Consider the following 23,600-nt stretch of genomic DNA (forward strand, 5'->3'; position numbering starts at 1 on the left):
TATTTATTTAGCTTTTTGATTGGAATTGAAGTGGAAAATGTGCAAAAACACTACGGCGAGAAATTACGTGATTCTACGAGATTCTTCGTGACTTTGACCACAGCGGGGCCCTGGACGTTCAAAACAAAGAAAATGGCGGCGCACATGAGATGGGGAATTCTGCAGTTGTTACGGGTTCAAAATACCTCTCACTTTAGGTTTGACTTGTTTAATTTGTCTAACATAGTTTGTTTCAGCTTTGATAAACCCGATGTAATGCGCTGGAATACTTTTAAAACACGTAAAACGAAATTTCTTTGCGAGAGCAGGACACTAACATATTAACTTGACTTGTTGTGAACCTGTCGAAAAAATAGTCTATTTAGAACTCAAATTATAACCCACTTAATCTAGATACGTGTTTAAATATATGTATAGAATCCACTATGACATATAGATGATTCAATTTGGCTTTTGTCCACACAAAAGCCACAAGTTTTTTTTGTTATGCTTATCCGCCATTCAAGTCAGCTAACATTTGTGAATTCATACTCAGACTAATTACTCAAACTTTATGAGCGATTTGTTGTGCTTGGATTGGAACGCTGATACTAAAACAGTTAAATATAAAATGATTTCAGTGATCAAATATATGACATAAAGGCACTAAAATTTGTTTTTAATGTTCGAAGGTGGTTCCCAGATAATCTCAGAAGTTCATACAACTTGTCCAAAATCCAGACCTTTAGAGGAGTCCAGTCTCAGCCGGGGGCAGGAGCCACAAATATTACAAGTTAGAAACCTTTTTTAAACTTTTTATTTCACTCATGTATATAACATGCTGTACAAAAAATAATAATAAATAATTGTGCAGTTTTCCCAGTAGCTGGTTTTGTGATGTCTTTCAGCATCCATCCAGACAGAAGACACCCCAAACCCAAGAAGTTTGAAGTTTCTTCCTGGTAAAGCTGTACTAGGAAGTGGTACACTTGACTTTCCTTCACCGAGCTCAGCTGGATGTTCATCTTTAGCCAGGTTTCATCTCTAATTTTACTGCTTTATTTTGTTGCACTTAAGGTCAGAATTGCTGTCTTAGAATGTACAGTATTATGGTATATAGATTTAACAGTTATTATAGTACAAAGATCAGACCAGAAGATGCAAATAAAATCCTGTTTTCTTTTTCCTTTTTTTCTTTTTTAGTGTGATATGCATTTAAGTACAAAAGTAATTTCAGCTTCCATTTTAGCAGGTCATTGCAAATAGAAATATAAACAAATATGCAGTACTGAGTCCATTTCTTTAAATTTTGCTTCCAATGTATCGGACAGATTTTTTTTAGACATTGGCTGCTTTTTCAGTGCACCAACTAGTTGTTCAAATCATCCGCTGAAACTACTGTTTGTGATATAAAATTAGTAAATTTCACTTTCATAATGTACCAAAACTTGGCCTGCATCTCTAAAATTTGTTGACATTACTTTGTTTGTTTTACCAGTTTTAAAAGAAGCATTTTAAGTGTTTTGAATTGACTTGATAATAAATTGTCTGTGTGGATGCATATACAAAATACAAGTCTTTATTCATAAATTCAGTCCTCTTACTAAATATAAAACAGAATACAAATTTCATTTGGCTTCAGATTACAATAATGTTTGGAACATTAAAACAGCACTTTTGTTTCCAAACATTAAAATGCACTGTTGTGTCTCAGAGGAAAGTGTTTGTGTCCTTATCAGTCTGTTGCTGCTCTAAAACTTCCTGCCTTGATTTGTGAAAATCAAAGCAACGTCTGCATAACTGTCAGAACTACACATTTTCATAACTGTGTTATGAGATAGTGTCACACACGTGTTTACATATAGACACAGTTTGACTTTTTGACTCCTGGAACAAGCAGCATGAATGTATAGGATTTTTTTCACATTACGTTGTAATTCTATAAATAAAGTTAAAACTCTTTCAATTTATTGTAGCATGTTTTTTAATCTGTTATACGACAATGTGTTTCTTTCAGGGACCTGTTTGCAATTGAGGGGGTGAAAAGTGTGTTTTTTGGCCCAGACTTTATCACAGTTACTAAAGTAAGCACCTAATGTAATCATCCAACTTTCTTTGGTTTTGTTCCTTTTAAAAACTTGAAAGAAACAATAACAGATAAAATGTTTGTCCTCTTGTCAGACAGACGAGGACGTGGAGTGGACAGGCATCACGCGTGAAGCTCGAGATGCTATCGCTAAGTTCTTTGAGAGCGGTGACCCGATAACGACAGGAGCAGTGCACAATGAAAGTAGTGAGTAACCAGCGTAGATTGATCCAATTCTAAAACTGAGAATTGGGGAAAAAATTACCATATTGTGCACTTTTCTCTTTCAGGTGTTTCTGAAGATGATGACGAGATTGTATCGATGATAAAGGAGCTTCTGGACACTAGAATCAGGTACAGAAATGTAAATTTAAAGCCACATTGATGATTCTCCTTCTGATCACTTTTTGCTCCGAACTTACAAGATGGTGAATGGCGTTACAGATAGTAACATAGAGATAAGTCTGTTAATCTGTTCTTTGTGCCGCTCTGTTCTGTACTAACTGATATCATTTATTTAACTCACAAAGACCTACAGTACAGGAGGACGGAGGCGATGTCATCTTTAAAGGTTTCGAGAACGGTACAGTCAAGTTGAAGCTGGTTGGGTCTTGCACAGGATGTCCCAGCTCCACGGTGACTCTCAAAAACGGCATTCAGAACATGATGCAGTTTTATATCCCTGAAGTGGACAAAGTGGAGCAGGTGATTTTTGCACCTCTGTTGTTTTTTACTTTTAATAAAAGATAATTGTTTTTCCAAATTCCTATACATTTTAAATGAAAATATCTGCAATTACTAGTTGCAAGACAAATTTTAACTTTTGACATACCAAGGCTGAACAGCTTAATAATAACAGCATTACTGACTTTTACTTAATTATTCCTATGTCTGTTTGTTTAGGTGGAAGATGAAGTGGATGAAATTAGTTCAATGGTTTTTGCTGAAGTGGAAAAGAAGTTACATGAATAAGTCAGTCTCACTCAACAAACTCATGGACCTTGTGGTAATAATACATATCGGTTCCTGCAGGTGATCATAATGCTGTACTGAAAGGGAGTGGAAAAAGTAATTTCATATTCTTAATTGTCCAGTTGTAATTTAAATGTACATGCTGCATGTTTTGTTCCTAAAGAAAAAGTATATACTGTGCTTGAAAAAATGTAATAATTGTTTTCATTTTTTTCTCTAAACTACAGTTTTATTCTGTGGTAGGAAATGTTAGGATGTGTTTATTTCTTATAATGTTAGTCAGAAAGAATGTTTTCTTAAGATGGCGATTTTGTGAATGTTTACAGCAATGTTTAGGTTCTTTCAAAACTTTGAGCTGACAGTTGTAACAAAATCTAAGTTTTGACATGTGAATGCATTATCTGATACTAAAATAAAATGAAAAATGAGGTTAAAAGTACCCAAATTGCAAAAATAAACTTGCAATGTCCCATCTAAAGAGATATTTGTTGTATTTATAATAAATGCTTTGTGCTCTGCTCTTTAGATTTACTGTACTAAAATAAACATCACTGATTGACAAAACCTTTTTGTTATTTTAGTACTTTTCTTGTCTCTTTTTCTGCTTATATAAAAAACGATAACATTTTGTGCAGAGTGTCCCTATTTTTTCTCATTTATTTATTGAATATATATTCCTGAAGGGTCGAAAGAACAAAGCAGCACGTGACGTGATGCCATTATACGTGAATTTATTAATTTTAAGGGTTCAACTCGAGTTGATCTGATTTTTCTGCCTTGCGCATGCGCATTTCTCATCTAGACTCGACTGGGGCACAACGGTGAGCGGTGTTGACAATTTTCTTATTTAACATTGCTACGTTTGTGAAAGTTAATTGCAAATCTGGAACGCTTTGATTATAATGTGCAAAGGAGATGACGCTATCGATGTCGAGCTTATTTTAATTTGGTGCCGTGGGTCATTCACATTTAAGTCCCCATAAACGGCCTTGGTCTAGATATCAAATGAGCACGAGGCTAATCTCTGGCAACAATGCTAGAAATGCTAACAGTTAGCCGTCTGTATAAGCTGCTTTATAGGAGTAATGCTGCAGGTTAACACGTTTGGAGCTACATATGGCGTGTTAACTATGACAATAAAGTCACACTTTAGCACAAAAATAAAAGAATCAGCTGTTGTATACCACAGCAGTAAAACATTTAGCTTGTTGCTCCAATGTAAAAATGTATTGCTGGTTAGCCGCTTGCGTTAGCCATCTGTCAGTGAGTGGCTAATCTGTTAGCATGGTTGACCGTCGCGGTTGCCGCTGTTTCAGCAGCTGCTTATCATTGAAAACCGTCTGATAAAAAAGGGCAAACATTGCAGAGTATAAATATGTCGTTACTATTTGTCATATGCTATGTCTTTGTTTTTTATTTTACGCATAATATGTTGTATATGTTGTGATCTAGCAAACAACTAAAGAAAAACACCACACACACAACACTTTTTATTGTTGTAAATAATCAGCTTTGATTAATGTTACTCACATGAGGGAACAAAATAAACAGATATGACAGGATTTGTTCTGGCAAACATAAGTGAATATATTTAAAGTCTGGACTGCGATTCCTTTGAAAAGTGAAGTATGTTTTATAATTGATGAAAGGGAACACAAACTTTCATTGAATTAAAACAAACTCCAAATAAATTAGCCAATTTGCATCTTACTTTAATCATAAACTCGATTTGTTACAGCAGCACCCTCCACAGACTTACGAAGTGTAAATAGACTTTTTTTTTTACCTTTTAAAGCTTGATTGTGTGTAAAACATTCATAAGAAATGTTTAGAAAATAGTATTTTCATAAATTACATAATGTTCTGTTGTGTTTGCCACCAAATGACAAGGTTTATGCTGTTTAAATTAAATAATTTTGATTAGGTGATTCATAATTATTTTATTAATGACTTACTCAACTTATTTGTTCAGATATGAAATACCAATGCTTCTGAACATGCAGTTTAATACATACACTTTGTTTCTACATAAGTACTTTCTTTTGTTACTGGTCCTGAAACAGGTTTGTCATGCTCTAAACAGCTTTTAAAAAACCACATTTTACCAACTCCGCACAACACTGTGCTCTGCTGATGTCAGAACTCAAAACGTGTCCACATCAATGAGATAACATGACTAACTCATTGTTATTTTGATTGGTGGCTGTTTTGCGTAAGCAGTCTTGTTGTTTACAGACAAAGCACATGTGTACAACAGTTTCCAAGGTAACTCTGACAGCTTCCTCTACAGACAAAATGTTGGGGTTAACTTCACAGTGACAGCTATAAAAAATAAAAAATAAAAAAAATAAAAACCTTCTGTTTTGTATTGTTTAAACTAAAACTAAGAAAAATGTCTTCAAACTGAATAATGTATTTATTATACGTTTAATAATTGTGAGAACACCATCTTTATTGTTTTAGACTTCACCGTTTTATATATCTGCACTTTGGATGCACAGAGCTGTGCACATTAGTTTTGATTTAATATGTTTTGTATTTCTAGCAGGAGCATTTGCCTGGTGAGTAAGGACTGCCTTTATCCTGAATGAGCCATGGCCCAGTTTGGGGGACAGAAAAACCCGCCGTGGGCGACTCAGTTTGCTGCCACAGCTGTGTCTCAACCAGGCCACTCAGGACAGTCTCTTGACCTCAACAGTCTGCACTGTGAGTAAAGCAAAGCAGATGATCTTCTGGACTAAATTATATTTTAAAATACAGTTTTAATCATTAGAAGGAAATAAAGCTCACAAGCTCCTTTACAGTAACATGCCCATCACAAAAGTATTTCTATTTTCTTTTACCGTTGCAGCTCTTGGGGTGCAGCAACCGTCTCTTTTAGGAGCATCTCCATCTGTTTACTCTCAGCAGTCAGCTTTGGCTGCTGCGTCTCTCAGCAACCAATCTGCAGCAAATTATCAGCTGTCTCAGCAAACTGCTGCTTTGCAGCAGCAAGCTGCAGCAGCTGCAGCAGCAGCACTACAGCAGGTTAGTCCGTGTTAAAGGGTCTTAGTTCATCTTGTCACTGTGACACTTAAATCAGCTGTTCATTTGTTCTTTAACGTCTTAAGTCTCAGATAAATACAGCGCTCCAGCAGTATCAGCAGCAGCAGCAGCAGCAACAGCAACCTCCCCAGCAACCCCCTCAACAGCAACTGTACAATGTACCTCATCAGGTGGACAAAAAGCACTTTGTGTCACACTTTGAATGTAGCTACTAAACTATAAAATATGTTTACACAGTGTAGACTCCATGTGGCTTCAGATTTTTGTTATGTTTATAAGCCATTTAAAACTGACAAAGCATTGGTTCACATGAATAAAATGATCACATTTAGCATTTTTCTTTCTTCTAACTGCGCAGCTTCCTCAGCCTCAGCAGGCTCTCATCTCTCAGGTAAAGACTTAAACTCATATCAGTTCTTTATGTTCAGGAATTGTACTTGTTAAGTTTTTTTTCCTGTGTTTATTCAATAAGTCAAGTTAGCTACTAAAATGTATATTTTACATTTGTCTGAATGTTGGTAGTTTTTGTTTTACATTTTTAAAAAATTATTAATTTTGACCTGTCCTTCAGCCCCCCGTCGCATTGCCCACCAGCCTGAGCTTGTCCAACCCCCAGCAAACAGCCCAGATTACTGTATCCTATCCAACATCTCGTTCAAGCCACCAACAGCAGCCACAGAAGCAACGAGTCTTCACTGGTGTTGTCAATAAGCTGCACGATACATTTGGTTTTGTGGATGAAGACGTCTTCTTTCAGCTCAGGTGAATGTGAAGTCAGATACTGTATCTCAGATGTAATTTTATACGTTTTTTTTTTATTAAATTTTTTTACACTGTTCACAGTGCTGTGAAAGGAAAAACTCCACAGGTCGGTGACAGGGTCCTAGTGGAAGCTGTGTACAACCCAAATATGCCCTTCAAGTGGAACGCCCAGCGCATCCAGACTTTACCTCAGCTTGCAAATCAGTCGGTGAGAACATCCAGAAGTTACACAACTAAATGCATTTTATTTTTTAGAAAGCAGATCGGTCATTTCTGCTCAAGTCAGTGGCCTTTTTTTTTAAGCTAATCAAAAATGCACTTTTTTATTCAAACTGCTTGGGTTTCATACCAACATACAAACAAATCAGTGTTTTCAGATTTGATAGAGAATTCTTTTACAGTTCATTTCTGTTTAACAGCTACTTGAGTGGATTTTGTTTTTATAAAACCACAATGTTGCACAAAAAGTGAATGTCACTTTTTCTCCTCTCATCTTGTCCCTTCCACCTTTCTGTCTTTTGGCTGTTGTGTTTTTTTAATCCTTCCCAGCATCAGCAGCAGCCTCCGCCTTTACCTCAAGCGTCCCCACAGCTCAGCAGCCTTTACAACGAGCCAGGGATGCAGCTGCGCTACACAGACATGCACTCTTCTGCAGACAACAGACAAAATGTAATCCTTTAGTCCTAAAAAACTCATTTTTATACATTACACATTATAGACTTTTTTAATACATTACACATTATAGTCTCTGTTTTTTTATTTATATGCTGTATTTATAGTGAGGTCACAATTCCATTTTTTAAAAATTTATTCTTAAACTTTTGTTGTGAATAAGTACACTTTTTTCACATTGAATTTGTTCATATCTCTAAAACTAAATGTCTAGTGTTTTTAATTAAGGTGGTTTCATTTTTTGTGCTGTTAGATATTATATATATAAATGTTAGATATTTTTAATTTTTTTATTCTTTCTTCCAGAGCCAGCCCCAGGCTCCTAACATGATAAAGCCAACCCCTGCCATGCTGCAGTCGCTACCTCCCCCAACCACCTTGAGCTTTCCGCCCCAGGCTCCCCCACCCTCTCTGCTGCAGGCTCAGCTTTCTGCTGCCTCTCTGACCCCCCTCCTCCAAAACCCCCCTCAGCCTCTGCTTCCACAGCCTCCACCCAAAGGTAAAGTCATGGCTTAACATTTCTGCCATTGTGCAACATACAACATTTAAATATAAATATTTATTTATTTAGAAATGTATTCATTTCATCTGTAACAATTATATACACAAAAAAAGAACAAAAACCATAGGCTACAATCAAAATAAAATCAAATGAAATGAAAGGCAGCAGAAGAAGAATAAATTTTATAATATCTGCCCTTTTTTATCCCCAGAATATGTTCAAAATGAAAGTAAATTACAACAAAAATATAAGCAACTGAAAACACACAAAAAACAAAGCTAAACCTAAAACACCAACTCACACAACAATTTGCATGGATTCACTTATGCTGCTCCATATTTCTTCAGAATACTAGATTTTATCATTCTCTTTAAAGATCTGGCATTTTTAACCTCATCTTCCAGACCAATCCATAATCTTATTCCCTGGATTAATATAGATCATTAATTATAATTAGCATATAAACTATTGTAATTGAAGTACAAACAATTAAAACCTGAAATCAGTCAAACTATAACAGTATTATTGCCGTAGTTCTGACAATTTTTTTCACAAAATATTCTTTCTCTATAACAGTTTCCCTAATTGTCCCCCGATCCAGATGTTTTTCCTGGTGGTCTGCTTCAGGCTCCAGTAAGAATCATGCCACAGCCGCCGCCTGTTCGACGACTCGAGCCTCCGCCTCGTTTCCCCACTCGAACTGACCGTGGCCCTGAGCTTCTCCTCAGGGTTAAAGACGAACGCAGGTAGGCCGGCACGACTAGGTTTGAATTCATAAACGTGCTCACATCGGCCAAGGATCAATCGAGTGTGTTCTCGTGACTCTTTAGCAGAGACAGAGACCGTGAACGAAGGCGATCGAGAGAGCGCTCCCCCACCCGCAAACGCTCAAGAGACCGGTCACCACGACGTGAGCGCTCTCCCAGACGGCCTCGCAGGGCGGTTCCTCGCTACACCATCCAGTTTTCCAAGTTCAGCTTAGATAGGTAAATACATGGTTTTATCCTTTTGTAATAAAAAGTGAACAACTTTACATTCAACAAATGTATGAAGAGCGTTTCGCTGATTTTAATAAATGTCTGTTTTCATTTTCCAGCCCAAGTTGCGACCTGATAGAGCTGAGAACACGCTATCAGAGTCTCTACATTCCAAGTGACTTTTATAACGCAGTCTTTACCTGGGTGGATGCCTTCCCTCTTACAAGGCCCTTCCAGATCAGTAATGCCTGTAACTTCCACATTTTGCATAAGGAAGTGGATCCTCTTGTCAAAAACACAGCTGTGCTGGATCCGCCTGATGTCAATCACACCTACAGCGCTAAGGTACGATAAGTTTGTTCCAATCTGTTAGAGTAAGTAAAACAGATGGAGGATGTGGCGACAGATGAAAGAAAATGAAGAGGTCCTGAATCGATCTTTTCTGTTTTAGGTGATGCTGCTAGCTAACCCCAGTTTAGAGGAGCTCTATCATAAGTCGTGTGCTCTGGCAGAAGACCCCCAAGAAGTCAGAGAGTCTTTCCAGCATCCTGCTAGACTTATTAAGGTACGTAAAACCCTTTTTAAACATTTTTTTATAGATAAGCGAGGCCGACAGTGATGTAATAATCCTATTCCATTGCTGAGAACTCACAATGTGGAAATATCCTAACTGATGTTGTGTAAATAACACTGGTAGTGTTTTCTCGTCTGCTTGTGGACCTTCAGAGGTATGACTATTTGTTCTTCCTACTGCCTTTTGTTTGTTTTGTTTTTGCTTTGTTTTTGTTTTGTCTCTGCCCCCTCATCTCCACTTTTCAAACCTCTACCTATATTGTCATTCCCCCATTTTCATCTAACCTGTGCTCTCTGGCTGTCCTTTGGTTCCGTTTTTTTTGTTTCCCCCTTCAGTTTTTGGTGGGCATGAGAGGTAAAGACGAGGCCATGGCCATTGGTGGTCACTGGTCTCCCTCTCTGGATGGAGAGGACCCAGAGAAGGATCCGTCGGTCCTTATTAAGACAGCCATACGCTGTTGCAAGGCACTCACAGGCATTGACCTTAGTCTGTGCACACAATGGTAAGCACTATTACTCTTTTCAATATTTCTTACATTTTTGTTTATACTGTTTTAATCAATACAATCTCAAATTATTTATACTGTATTTATGCTAAGTCTCTGGTTGTCGTTTTCAATTAGATTTTAGTATCTTTCTGTATTAATGATTACGCTGTGGTTAATTTGCAGTTTGGTTTTTATTTGTGTTGTGCAATGTTTTTTTTTTTTTTTTTGTGGGGGGGAGTGTTGTTTGTAGTTGTCTTGGCTCTTTCTGTGATACTTTACTCATACACATGCCTTTTGCTGTGATAATTAAAACAAACGCATGGACTTGGTGGCTGGAAGCAGTAGCCTGGATCAGAAGACATTACATTTTTCTTTAATTTTTTTCCCCTACTCTTTCTGTTAAATATCTTATATATTTAACTGGCTTTTAATGTCCTGTTTATTCTGTGTCTCTTTGCACAACTCTAACGTCGTGCATTAAGTGTGTCTTCGGTTAAATGCAGAATGTTCATTTGAAAATTGGCTGAAACAATAACTGGGAGGGTATCTGGGGTGTGATTTTATTTATTTATTTATTTTTTGTTTTTGTTTTTTTGTTGTTGTCTGTCACCATTTGCAAAATGGCTGCCATAACCCATGACAACAGATGAAGAGCTGCTGACTGGGTCCATTTGTTTACGCTGTGTGTTGTACGATAGCAGGGTCAATGTAAAGATGTCTGCAGTCATTCAGTGACCTGACAGGACTGAGTAGCTGTAGAAGGCTCGCCCTAGAAAGGGCCTGCCTTATAAACTGTGCCCTGACCACAATGTTTCTTTCCAATGCACCCTCTTCCTTTGCGACAGGTATCGTTTTGCAGAGATTCGCTATCACCGGCCAGAGGAGACACACAAGGGGCGGACAGTCCCTGCTCATGTGGAGACAGTGGTTTTGTTTCTTCCGGATGTTTGGCATTGTCTTCCTACCCGCTCAGAGTGGGAGGTGCTGTCACGGCGACTCCGGGAGCAGCTGTCTGAGAAGCTGTCGGCCGAGCGAAAGGAGGCGGATGGAGAACAGGCACTGAACCGCTAATCCCTCTCTTCTCATTTCCGCTTCTCACAGGAAGGCACAGGAAAAAAAAGAATAAAAAAACAAACTCCCAGATACACAGCAGACACAAAGCACACCTCACCTTTCATGCACACAAATGCGAACACAGGCATATTACTGTTCCTCCAAACGGCACCTAGACTTCTTCTGTTTACTCCTCCATCCCCCCCCCCCTCCCCACTGCTCCTTCATCAGCACCTCCACCTTCCCTCACATCCAGCAGACACATACAGGGGAAGCAGGGAAACGTAGGTTGTGTTGTGTAGGCCCCAGTCACAATTGATAAAACAGATTCCAGTTTCTTAAACGTCACTTGATTGGGTGCTGATTCGCTTTAATCCTTGCATTTCTTTCGATAAGCGTTCATTTCAAGCTGCTTCTGCTTATTGTCCTTTTCAATTGTGCGCTAACACAAACTGAATCTCAAACATGAACCAGTGGTAATTTTTTAACGCTGGTAAATGTGCTGGAATCTGTGCAGTCAGTTGTGTTCACATGTTTGTTGTAGAAATGTATATTTTTATGATTTTTTTTTTCACATTTTAATGTTTCCTGACAACGGAAAGAGAACCTCCCCCAAGTTCTTCTTCTTGTCTGTTCTTATTGTTGAATTCTACACTTTCATTTGGACTATATGTAGAATTTGGTTTTTCCAGGGCAGTTGGTTGGACAGATGGCTTCTATCTGATGTAGGTGTATAAAAATGGAAATACCCCAGTCGTAGAGCACTGTAGGGCTACCCTATCCTCACTCCATTTGGAGGCCAGCCTCAGTTCACCTGATGTACCCACACACCTGTTATTGATTTTTACCTTTTTTGTGTTCCACAGATTGATTGATTGGCTGCTGGGAGGCATTTCTGTTTCATTAGTTTTTTTTTTATATAAGAGCTAGAGAGCTTCCCTGTGTACGCTTCAGTAGCAGTGGACTTAAACACAGTCGAGCTCACTAAGACAAGACAATGAAAGACAGATGAGACCTTGCATCTCGCACGGTTCAGCTTTAAAGCTTACTAAAGCAATATGTCGTGTGCTGACTGCTATCCTCACCTCTTCTCTCCCTCTGCCTCTCTCTATCTTAATGATTTTCTTTCAAGGAGGAAGAGGAGAAAGATGAAGATGAGTCAAAAGATGTTAGCACTCCCACTCACTGGGCTAAACTCGATCCGAAATCAATGAAGGTAGCGTTCAGAACAAAAAAAAAAACATTTTACTGATGGGGGTATAAGAACAGACAATGACAACAGTTATGTAGTTTGATATAACGTGTATTATTTTAGAAAATGTTATGATAAATTCTGTTAGATGTTCAATTAATTGTAAGTTCTCCTGTTTTAGGTAAATGACCTGCGTAAAGAGCTCGACTGTCGCGCTCTGAGCTCCAAAGGCCTAAAATCCCAGCTCATTGCTCGCCTCACCAAGCAGCTGAAGGTAGAGGAGCAGGTGGAGGAGTCTAAGGAACCAGAAATACCAGAGAGCAAAGTTATAGAGGAAGAAGAGCCGGTACGGAGCGAAGATGACCGAGAGGTACTGAATTATTCTCTAATTGTTTGTGGCCTTAGCATTAACCCTTTAACAGTTGGCCCTGAAATTCCTTCAAAGTATTTTTGAAAAACACACCCAAATTAAATTAAGTACTGTTCATGAACCCTAATGAGTAATTTCAAAAGCTTGGTCTCATTGGAAAGATAACAATCTGAATTTTTAGCTTCAACAGTCATAATTGTTGTAAACTGTTTAGTTATTAAACTTAAACTACACTACAATAAAAAAAAATTCTCATCTAAATTATTGTTATAAATTTCACATGTTGCTGCACAATGAGAAAATAGGGTTAGGAAGCCAAAATGTATATGAGCGTGAAGTATAAATTCCCAACTGTTACCACTTTAAATTGGTAACAATAGCATTAAAAATTAATATTGTAGACAAATAAAGCATCACGTTCACTTATATTTGGATAGATGTCTCGTATGTAAAACAATCATATTCTACCATCCATATTACTCTCTGATTAAAATACATAAAATTATCAATAATCAGCATCATCACAGCTGGCCTCCTGCGGCAAGGACAACCCCATCAAACAGCCAAAACACAACAAAATCAGCATAAATCCAGTCTTTTGTCAAAGCATCAACACCCATGCAGCTTATAAACCACTAGCAGCATGATAAAAAAGGGTTATCACTTACTCTTTGAAGAATAATGTGTCCAAAATATGTATCCGTTATCCAAGATAGCCGCCGAGCTGGAACAACAGTCCCCACTTTGTAAGACATTTTCTCATCACCAAAATCACTATTTTTTTTTTCATTTGAAGCACTTAAGAGTCTTTATTATACATATTTCCTTGTTTCAAAAGGTTAAAAAAAAAAACACCAAACGTGTTTTACTTGTTTTGTTTTGTTTTCGCCACTAGGGGGCCAACTGGAAATAAATGTCAGAAAAATCCAGAAAGACCTATTTTTTTCAAACCTAAAACCATCAAATCCTTGACATTAACATATCGACCTCTCTGGAATTTGATTGGCTACATGTCTGTGGAGTCACAACAAAAATCCGATTTGATTTGTCGATCCTGCAGCCAATCAAATCCACTGTCTGACCTGTGGGACACGTGGGGTTAGCCTGTAAATGGCTGTATTGAAGCCATAGACCAGCCCACTTGGTTAAAAATGGTGTCAAGCTAAATGTAAGAACCAGAGGAAGTTGTTTGACATCCTGGTTTTCAAAATAAAAGCCCCTGGTAGTGTCTGGAAATGTTTAATGGAAGGAACCGCACCCTTTTGTCCCACATGTAGAACAACAACCGCTAAGGGTTTTTTAACCTATTAACCTCAGGTTATTAGTCTGTTTTCTCACAAGATGTTACGTCAGAACTCGTGTTGCTGTTTACTAAAGTGTTTTTCAACCCTGGTCCTGAAGGCACACCGTCATGCATGTTTTAGGAATTTCCCAGCTTTAACACACTTGATTCAGATGATTGCAGCTCAACAAAAGCCTGTTAATTAGTTACCAATTGAAAACAGCTGTGTTGAAGCAGGGAAACATCTAAAACATGCAGGATGGTGTGCCTTATTGTACAGCGATTCCTAACTACTTTTTTATAGGTAATTAGAGTGACTTGTTGTATTTCTAAACAGCAGCGAGAACATTTATTGACCACTCAATAGAAAAGAAATCACTTCCAACTGTGTTTCCTGGAATCTGCTTTTAGTCCACCTGCCAGAGAGCAAAAATTGTAGCTGTAGCTTTTGTTTTTCATTCCCTGGGATGTATTAGGTAAAACAACAAGATATATTTACCAGATGTAAAGGGATTTTTTTGTATTCAGAACAGGGTTGCACAATATTGGAAGAAACTGACATTGTGATTTTTATACAGGAACCTTCAACAGATGACTTGAATAACTAAGTTATGCTGCCATCTTGTTGATGATGAATCTGCACCGATCTTTCCTCTTGTGTTCATGTAGTATGGTTTTTGTCTGTATTTGAGTTTTTCTTGTTATTTTTTATTGCTTGCTTTTATTGTGCTGGGACTTGTGTTTACAAACCTGCAAATGTTAATTGTGTTTTACCATCAGCTTAGTTTCTGTTTCCATCACACTTTAATATTAGCATTCATGCTAACCATATTTTACCTCTTTGCTTCTACTTCTCTGCGAATTTACTCATCTTCATCGTTTTCATCAAGATCCTCGTCGTCTTCCTCCATAGCTCGAGAATTCACAAGCTAACTTTGCCGTTATTGACCCGAAGTTTCACAAAGAAATTCAAGTTTTAGCTTTTTTGACATGAAGGGCTTCATCTGGTGTGTCTGCCTCTTTTAGGAGGACGAAAGGAAAAGGATGGAGGAGATCGAACGGCAGCGGAGAGAAAGACGCTACATTCTCCCCGAAGAGTCCACCATCCTCGTTCACCCCAACTGGGCTGCCAAGAATGGTAAATTTGACTGCAGCGTCATGTCGCTGAGCGTGCTGCTGGACTACAGAATGGAAGACAACAAGGAGCACTCGTTTGAGGTGCGACATCGTTCTCTTGGTGTTTGTTTTACTTTAGTTTTTTTAATTCGTGTTGAGGTATACGGTCCTGTTTGTGTACAGGTGTCCCTGTTTGCTGAACTCTTTAATGAGATGCTCCAGAGGGACTTTGGCTACCGAATATATAAAGCCCTCGCTGCTCTGCCTGCGAAGGATGAGAAGAAAGAAAAAAAGGTGAAAAAGGAGTCAGAAAAGAAAGAATCTGAAAAACGCGAAGTAAAAGACAAAGAGGAAGAAGGCGAGGAGCCAGCAACAAAGAAGACCAAAGAGGATGAAGATGAGAAGAGGAAGGTAAACCCTGCATTTTTTTATTAGCATTTGTTCACTGCAAGGTTGGGAGTTTAACATGTTTTGATTTAAAAAAGGAGGATTCTCGAGACGATGAGGAGAACGAAGACGAGAGCAGTACAACCAACGCAGAGGAATATGACCCCATGGAAGCTGAAGATGCAGATGATGATGAGGATGATGGTGGTGCGTGCTTGTTTTTTTTTTAAATACACCCCTTTTTTATTGTGGATAGTGAGAATTCATATTCCTTATTGAACTTGTATTAGACATAATTTTACTTCAATTTTAGGAATTTTTTTAAAAAGAATTCTTATCCATGCGTTTTTATTTTCCTGAAGATGACGACGACTCCAACGACAGAGACCGAAAAGACCGCCGAGATGACCACAGGTCGTCAAAAGAAAGATCCTCTAAAGACAAGGTTTGCTTGTTTTTACTGTAGGATTATTATAGAGGCATCAGTGGGATTGTTGTGGATTTAAAAAATGTTTGTTTTTGATCCATAAGGAGAAAAAGCAGATGGTGACGCACAACAGAGAACTGCTCATGGCGTTCGTCTACTTTGACCAGTGCCACTGTGGGTATTTACAGGAGAGGGACCTGGAGATCATCATGTACACACTGGGACTGCATCTTTCCCGTTCCCAGGTGAACACATGCACACACACACACACACACACACACAAATCTTGATTTTATGATTCTGCTTCTCTTCAGCACATATTCTTTAGGTCTATCAGTATTTTCACTTTTCTTTAAAGGCTGGTTTATACTTTAAGTCGCACATCTTCCTCATGCTGTTGAGTGACAAAAATTGCATAAGTGACAGCTGTCGTGTGCACTGCCCCCAGTCAGCGCACTGTCCTGTAGACCTTGCAGCTCTCAGCGTGTGATTGGTCAGAACTTATTGGGAGGTAGGGCTGGGGATCGATTCAGATTTCCCAAAAAGATTCGAGTCACCATTCAGTTTGATGTATTTTTAAATTAGTTAAGGATATCATGCAGTAACACATTTACTTTGAAATGGAAGACGTTCTCAAAGGAACTAATTCTGCAAATAGTAGAAACTAATTCTAACTTGACTAACTTCTTTAGTGAAACGTTTCGATAATTCTAACTTGGTGCATTGGTAAGATTTTAAAGATTAAGTTTAGTCTTGAAACAAAACTGTCTAAGTTTCAAAGGGTTTAAACTAAAAATAAATTGGCAGAGAAAGTGTTGTTGGATACGTTAGATTTTTAAGAAACTAAGAATAATTTTCTTGATCACTAAGAAGTGATGGAATAAGGTTACAGGAGAAGAGGTGGGATAATATAAGTGTATACTTCTGCCCACACTTTAGAGTGTATGAAAACTGTATATTTGTAATGTTTCTGTTCCCTTCTGTTCAATAAAATAAGAAAGAAAGGGGAAAAAAGAACTTCAACTAAAACATTCCATCACTGTGAATTACATTAAGATGTTTCTTAAATTTAAAAATAATATTGGTAACAAAACTAAACGATTTTTTTAGACTGTCATCTTTCACACATTTATACAGAAGGACAGTTTCAGTCAGATGTTTACACACCGTAGTTTTGGTCCGAGCCGCTCGAAGCTTCGTGTCCCGCTACCGCGTTCGAGCGCAAATCTTTGCAAACAAAAGTCATGCCTCTGTTATCTTTAAGTTCTGCTGAGAATCAGCTGTAATGTTAGTGAGTCCTTTGTTTCTTTGCACTGACCATCAACCGGCTGTAAACCGACTGCAAGCCAGGAGTGACACACAACATGGAAATGCGCAGCTTCATCGCACACAACATCCATGGGGAAAAATCGATCTCATGACTTAATGAATCGATTTTCCCAAATTTAAATGAAAATCGATCCAGATCGATTAAATAGATTTTTTTTCTTTTTTTTAACCCAGCCCTAGTGGACGTGTTTGTTAGTGCAGAACAAGGCAGTGCTATGGAGCAGCATGTCTTTGATTTTGCTGAATAGGATTAATTCCCAGAAGCCGTTTGTTATATTAGCAATATGCACAGATTTGATGAGCAGCTGGTCCGATCGTCTTGAGCATGTGAACGTACAACCAACATCAACGCCTTATTTCTATCTCTGCCATTACCAAGAACGAGTTTTTCCTCCTTGGACTCCTCAACCAACACAACACTGATACACCGTCGAGTGAAACAACTGTATCCTTCTATCACTGTTGTTTAAATGCTCAGCTATGCTATACTATACTGTCAGAAAAAAGACTGAAATAACGTAATCACCGATCTGCTGTTCCACGTCGTATTGAAGTGTAAACCAAGACTTAGTGTGACCATATCCAGCCAGCTTTAAGTGGCGTGTCAATTTCCGTTTTCAGGTAAAGAAGCTTTTGAACAAACCATTAGTCCGAGAGACGTGTTACTACAGAAAACTGACAGACAGGGGGAAAGATGAACCCACTCCTGCCTTTAATGAAGCCCAGATAGAAAACCTCACAGGTGAGCTGACATGTCTGATTTTCTTAAAGATGAATATGTGTCATGTGTAAGGCCTCCACTGAAAACTGTTTTACATTTTTTCTGTCAGGTAACCGAGGGCTGATTCCTGCTCTTAAAGCTTGTGCTCAGACTGAGGCCAGTGAGTCCAGTAATCTGATCGTGTACAACGGCGCTATGGTTGATATCGGCAGCATGATGCAGAAACTGGAGAGGAGTGAGCGAGAAAGAGAGGAGATAGAGCAGAGGCTTATGACACAGGATGTCAAAAAGGGTATAATCTGGATTATGTTTTATGTTTTATGTTCTGTAAATGAGGTTTTTCCATGTAGCCTTGATGCATCACTTCCTGCTGCTACACAGTGTATAAAGTGGAGTTTAACGTGTAAAATTCCTCCTGCAGCACAGAGTTGTTCTGGCTGCTATGATTGTTTTTTTTTTATATGTAACTTGATCACTTTCCCTCTAGTCTTGTTAGTTTTAATCACTGATCTTACGTGTCTCCTTCCAGAGGAAAGTGCGAAGGTGATAGCCGAGTTGGAGCAAGCAAACAAAACCCTGACCACGGAGCTGGAGGAGGTGAAAAGCACCCTCAGTCAAACCGAAGAGACTCTCAGCACTGTGCAGGAGCAGAAGACGATCTATTACGACCTGATGAACAAGTCGGCCACCTCGCTGATGTCCACCGTCAAAGGGCTGATGGAAGTGCTGAACGAGGTGCCAAACGAGGTGCCGAGCGTCTCCAAGTAGCGAAAAGTACCCGTTTGTTTCCTCTGAGGTGAGAAACGAGCTCACCTTGTCTGTCTTTTTCAGGATCAGGAAGTAGAAGAATCTGGTGTTGAAGCCACCAACGATCAAACGGGAACATCTCAGACGAACGGCGCCAATGAATAACTTTACAAAGAAATGAAGATGATCTGCAACCCTGCTCTTTAAGTGTAAATATTTACCGAACATGTTCTAGGATTGGTTTATCTGAACCGTCTGTGTCTCAAGTATGTATATAATTAATTCATAAACGTAGTTTTTCTTTTGTGAAGTTGTTTTTTGTTCTGTTTACTTTTCTTACTGACAGATTTTAACCATGGCAGAAGGTTGAAGCACCTATTTTCAAATTAAATTAAATTCAGTTGCTAACGTTTTATTTTTTGTCCTGTTGCTTTAGCTTTGTACTGGCCAATGAAGTGCCACTTTGTAGATTGACATGCCAGTGTGCGTGGTACTTGAGTTGATTTAGTTTTTCTAATGAGCAATAACAGTGCTATTTATGTTCAAGAGAATTCAGAAGAAACTATATTTAAAGAAACTAATTTTGGATGGAAGAGTGTTTAGAGATGATTCATGAAGTTTGGATTGAATTCTTTAAAACAAAATAATCGTTTTAATCTTTTTGCCACAGTTTCATAAATTCCTAGTTTGTAGTTTTTTTTTTTTTTTTTTTATACATTGATGTGCATGGTTCCTGCTTCCTTTGGACCTCTCCCCTGTCCTCCCGCACCTCTTGACCGTATCCGTGGACTGACTGCAACATCAGCTACAGTGTTGCATATTTTTACCACAATGAGCAGGTTTTCTAAAAAGAAAACGAGACAAACTAAAATAACTCGATGAATGTGTTCTCAGCTGAAGGAGTGATGTCGGATCCATCCCTGGACTGTGTATGTTGGTTTTGGCTGTTCCTGCATAGAAAAACAAAATAAAAACAGGTGCAGTTCCATTTGACTAAAGCAGGCGCTTTTATTTTTCTATGAGAAAAATGTACTCTGTTGATGTCCTGTGCAAGAGTAAATTAGTCCTTTTAACACTACAATTGCGTGCTTTTTCATTTGTCCCGTTGTGACTCTGGTACTGACGAAAGTTTTAGCATTTCTCTTTTTTAATCACTCCATCATCATTGGAGAAAAAGAGTGGTTTGGCATCGTCTCACCAGCAAGTGGCAGCAGAGTTCATGGGTTTAAATGCTTAGCTTCAATATTTTGACTATTTCTGAAAACCTTTTAAGTTTTAAAGCATAGTGCAAAAATCTTAAGCTACCTTTTGGTTTTTGTACTTTTTATTTAAAACCAAATTCTTGAAATTCATATAAGTCCTAAATTTTTTAGCATTCATTTATGGATTTCAAGCATTGAAAGGCACTTAAACATGATGGATTGTAGTGTATTAAGGACATTTTTATAATAATTTGGAACAAAATATGTCTATCTTATTTGTAATGATATTTTGCTTGCAAATGTGTAGAGTTGCCTGTAGAAATCAATTGTAAAATTCTGAAAGCTGATTTTGCGCATCAGTCGGTGCTCAGATGTCTGTGCTGGGGTGGACTCGCATCTATAACATACCAAATTATAATCCACCTGCTGGTTCAGGAGATATTTTGCTAACACAACAGACAAATGAACAAAAGTCTTGTTGCTCTCAGTGACAGATGATTTAAAAAAAAGGTTACTGGAGGTCATTTAACTTAACACCGTTTTTCAGAAATTGTATCCTTCCTGTTTGAGACTTGAACAGGGGTTTCTGCCCTTCGGCTTCTTGCAGATCATTTACCTTTTGAAGCTTTTCTTTACTCCGATGTGATTTATTTTCTGTCTTATAGACAAATAACTTTGTTCGCATGCTCCACCCTACCTTGAAAAGGTTTTCGATTAACATGTCATTCAAACTGAATTCCAGATGTCAGTTCCCAGCTGTTGGGCATTAGGACACTGTAAAACATTTCGTAAAGCATTCTTTGGGACATTTGTTTTTGTTAAATCCCACCGTTCTGATGTTTAACAATTCATTACAAAAATGCAGTTAAGCTCAAGATAGAAGAAAAATATTTCTAGTGAATAAAAACAGTCTGTTATCCAGCTCTTTAGTCATACAAATGCTTTTATTTTGGAGTTCATGCTCTGTATTTGGGCAAAACAAACCTCGTCTGTCCCCAGTGGACCCCTGCTCCCCCCTCAGCCCTTGTACCTGACTGCAGCGGCCCTGTGTGATCGTGTGAGTGAAGCTTGAAGCCTTTGCACGGTTATGCATGCACATGTGACGTGTGAAATTAGAGCCCACAGGAAAGGACAGGGCAGGTAACCCCACTCCCAGGCTGCAACAGAAAGCTTTTGTGGCCACTTCCCCACCCACACTCTTTAACTCCCCACTGCATCGGCGCAGGATCACGGCTTTCATGGGTTTGGTAAAAGGAGACTTTTATTTATGGCCGTTCCACTGATCCTCGCTTTTCATGTTAATCAGGCCTCGAAAGTCAAAGGGTGCAGCTGATGACTGATGTCACCATTACAATTTACTATAATAATAATAACACCCTCAGCCCTTTCTGTGCATGTCACCCCATGTTAGAGGCAATTTGCACCCCCATACCATCAGAGAGGCAGGCCTTTGAGCACTGAGGTTTCCCCAGATCATGGAAATTGAATTTTCAAAGTTTTACCAATTTTCCTTGGAGGAACATTATTTTGGAAATTGCAAACTGATGAATCTCTTCCAATCTTTACATAAGTCTCTCTTTAAGGCTAACTTCAAACCCAGTTCTTTTACTGATCTGGTGCCAATTAAACGAATTGGTTGCAAAATGCTCAAGGTATATTTAATATCCCCACAGGGCAATTTGTGTTACAGCCAGCAGGGGAAAAAAAAACATTCATCAACAATAAGTACAGTAAGTACAATAAAAGCTACTACATATCTAACAGACACAACACTCAACAAGAAGTATTTAAAAGGAAAATAATGGCAGTTAAAAATGAATTCTGATGCTTTTTAAAGCAACTCTGCGTCCTGGTAAAAGATAAAACTCTGTGAACAAGGGGTGGTTAAGGCCCTGTCACACTAGACAACTTATGCCAACTTATGAAACATTTTTATGTCTAAAATGCTAATAAAAGTTATATATTTGATCAATTTGTTGGAATTACATTATGCACACGCTGAAAAGAAGCTTCCTGTTGATTTTTTTCAATTCCATCCTAAATGTAGATATCTTTAAAATGTTCATAAGTTGGCATAGGTTGTCTAGTGTGAAAATGAGCTTAACTGATGTATTTTTTTAAACTAAATCATGCATCTTAAGCTTTTGTGCAAAAATTGTTCAACGTGATCCACAAAAACACCATCTGAATCTTTCTTTCACCTCATTAACTTTATAAAAAGACTGCTTGCTCCTTGTCCTGCAGCATTGTGAGGAGAAGAATTGAACTTCCTGTCTGATAAGTCGGGAGAAAAATAGGCTAAACGGGCGACAAATCCTCCGGCTTCCGTCACACATTCTCCGAGATAAATCAAGTTCTTCTCGCTCCTTTCGCAGGAATCTCGGTGACCACCAAAGTCAAACAAACACGTCGACCGCCCTCTTACACGCTGAATGATATTTCAGGTAATCGATACATGAGAGGCTCCATTGAGCAACCTGCTCGGGCCCCCTGCAGAAAGAGAGAGGGGGCCCCCTTCTTCAAGCTGAAGCCCAAGGAGCTCCACTTCCTTGGGGAGCGGCACGGTAAAGTGGTGTAGTTGTTGAGGAAACGATCCCTGCTCCCTGCATAAACCCTTTCTCAGGGAATACTGGGTTACAGTGTGAAAAAGTCCCACAGTTGTGTGTTTTAAGTTGGGTTTTTTTACAGTGCATCTCCAGGGCGTTTCCTGCCCTCCGCCCCTCCATCATCACAACAACTTCAAGACCTGAAAAAACCTTAGGTGGAAAAGCAGATATTCTCTAAATGCTGCCCTCGGGAGGGGATCTATCCGTCAGAGAATCACGCAGGGGGGAATGCTAGTCGGAACCTGCAACCTGTAAAAAATAAAAATATTTCCATTAAAAACTGACAGGTTATGAAGAGATGTACGCAACAAGGTTTAAAACACCTTCAAAGCCACAAAGTGGGTGTGTGTTTGGGAAAACAAGGAATATTTTCACTCAGCCCTGCTCATTCAATGATAAAGTCTGTCTGTTAGCGAAATATCTCATGAACCACTGGAGAGATTTTAATGAAACTTTCAGAATGCAATGACTGGATGTACTTTATTTATTTATTTGTTTATTTATTTTCGCTCTCGGAGGAGTAAGACGCTTTTCCCTTCTCTCCTGCCCTTCCTTACCTTCTCTGCTTTGCTGCTCAGAGCCTTCTCTACGTTTTCATCCGAAACCAGAAATTAAGGATATTTTTATTTTTATGGATTTGGTTAGCTGGTCTGTTAATAAATTTTGGGAACAAAGTTTTTTTCTTCCGTGGGAGGACATGTCAAAGGTGGGACCTCTGTTCTGGATATATATTTGGATTCTGATCACTGGATTCTACAGATTGGCTTGGTGGTCTCTGGGTGTTTCTACAAAACAGCGTCGGTAGCTGTTCATTTCCTGGCTGGCTGACCAATATGAAGGATTGCCGTACTATCAGCACTCAGACTTTTGCCTTGAGATAGCTGGACTCAGTCTGCAAGCGGTTCTGCTGAGGGTCGCGGACCGGCTGTGGTTCCTGGACTTTGCTGGCGAGATGGAACAGACATTAAACCAGATGGAAAATTGTTATTGTCTGCCTGGCACAAAACATTCTCTTCTGTTCCCAAATAACTAATTACAGAATTTGACTCTCTCCTACATGGCCTTGAGCTGTGGACTAAATTCTTCCTGGATGGATACGTCGACTGAGGGTC

General features: G+C 38.7%; 2 protein-coding genes and 1 long non-coding RNA gene across 4 annotated transcripts in view; 2 read left to right on the plus strand and 1 right to left on the minus strand.

The window, feature by feature from the left end:
• Positions 1–115: 115 nt before the first annotated feature.
• Positions 116–3,601, plus strand: zgc:110319 (NFU1 iron-sulfur cluster scaffold homolog, mitochondrial). Its single transcript, XM_014026676.1, has 8 exons — positions 116–197; positions 672–772; positions 888–1,014; positions 1,997–2,063; positions 2,161–2,272; positions 2,356–2,419; positions 2,596–2,770; positions 2,969–3,601. Exons 1-8 carry the CDS (start codon positions 133–135, stop codon positions 3,035–3,037), a joined length of 780 nt encoding a protein of 259 aa, XP_013882130.1. The 5' UTR covers positions 116–132; the 3' UTR covers positions 3,038–3,601.
• A 238-nt stretch (positions 3,602–3,839) lies between these two features.
• ccar1 (cell division cycle and apoptosis regulator 1) lies at positions 3,840–19,758 on the plus strand. Of its 2 annotated transcripts, none has more exons than XM_014024343.1 (26): positions 3,840–3,858; positions 5,583–5,743; positions 5,889–6,064; positions 6,148–6,252; positions 6,441–6,473; positions 6,654–6,844; positions 6,926–7,052; positions 7,394–7,513; positions 7,823–8,015; positions 8,620–8,764; positions 8,849–9,004; positions 9,115–9,340; positions 9,447–9,560; positions 9,905–10,071; positions 10,902–11,112; positions 12,242–12,325; positions 12,483–12,671; positions 14,980–15,171; positions 15,253–15,480; positions 15,555–15,663; positions 15,819–15,901; positions 15,988–16,128; positions 17,834–17,954; positions 18,043–18,225; positions 18,463–18,680; positions 18,765–19,758. In XM_014024343.1, the coding sequence occupies exons 2-26, from the start codon at positions 5,632–5,634 to the stop codon at positions 18,843–18,845; spliced, it is 3,705 nt and encodes a 1,234-aa protein (XP_013879797.1). In that variant the 5' UTR covers positions 3,840–3,858; positions 5,583–5,631; the 3' UTR covers positions 18,846–19,758. The 2 variants fall into 2 exon arrangements, with proteins under 2 accessions (XP_013879797.1, XP_013879868.1); XM_014024414.1 differs by having other exon boundaries at positions 18,463–18,668.
• The window catches only part of LOC106531645 (uncharacterized), an 11,266-nt gene continuing 7,039 nt past the window's right edge, over positions 19,374–23,600 (minus strand). Inside the window, exon 2 of the long non-coding RNA XR_001311974.1 lies at positions 19,374–22,737. This is a non-coding gene — a long non-coding RNA (uncharacterized LOC106531645). The remainder of the gene's footprint in view (positions 22,738–23,600) is intronic.

The sequence above is a fragment of the Austrofundulus limnaeus genome, unplaced genomic scaffold, assembly GCF_001266775.1.
Source record: "Austrofundulus limnaeus strain Quisiro unplaced genomic scaffold, Austrofundulus_limnaeus-1.0 Scaffold0, whole genome shotgun sequence".
NCBI classification, from domain to species: Eukaryota; Metazoa; Chordata; class Actinopteri; order Cyprinodontiformes; family Rivulidae; genus Austrofundulus; species Austrofundulus limnaeus.

Coding starts and splice junctions, on each gene's coding strand:
- zgc:110319 (XM_014026676.1), top strand. CDS start 133: ATGGCGGCGCACATGAGATGGGGAATTCTGCAGTTGTTACGGGTTCAA. Junction 198..671: donor CAAAATACCTCTCACTTTAG/GTTTGACTTGTT, acceptor TAATGTTCGAAG/GTGGTTCCCAGATAATCTCA. Junction 1,015..1,996: donor GGATGTTCATCTTTAGCCAG/GTTTCATCTCTA, acceptor TGTTTCTTTCAG/GGACCTGTTTGCAATTGAGG.
- ccar1 (XM_014024343.1), top strand. CDS start 5,632: ATGGCCCAGTTTGGGGGACAGAAAAACCCGCCGTGGGCGACTCAGTTT. Junction 5,744..5,888: donor TGACCTCAACAGTCTGCACT/GTGAGTAAAGCA, acceptor TTACCGTTGCAG/CTCTTGGGGTGCAGCAACCG. Junction 9,561..9,904: donor ATCCTGCTAGACTTATTAAG/GTACGTAAAACC, acceptor TTCCCCCTTCAG/TTTTTGGTGGGCATGAGAGG.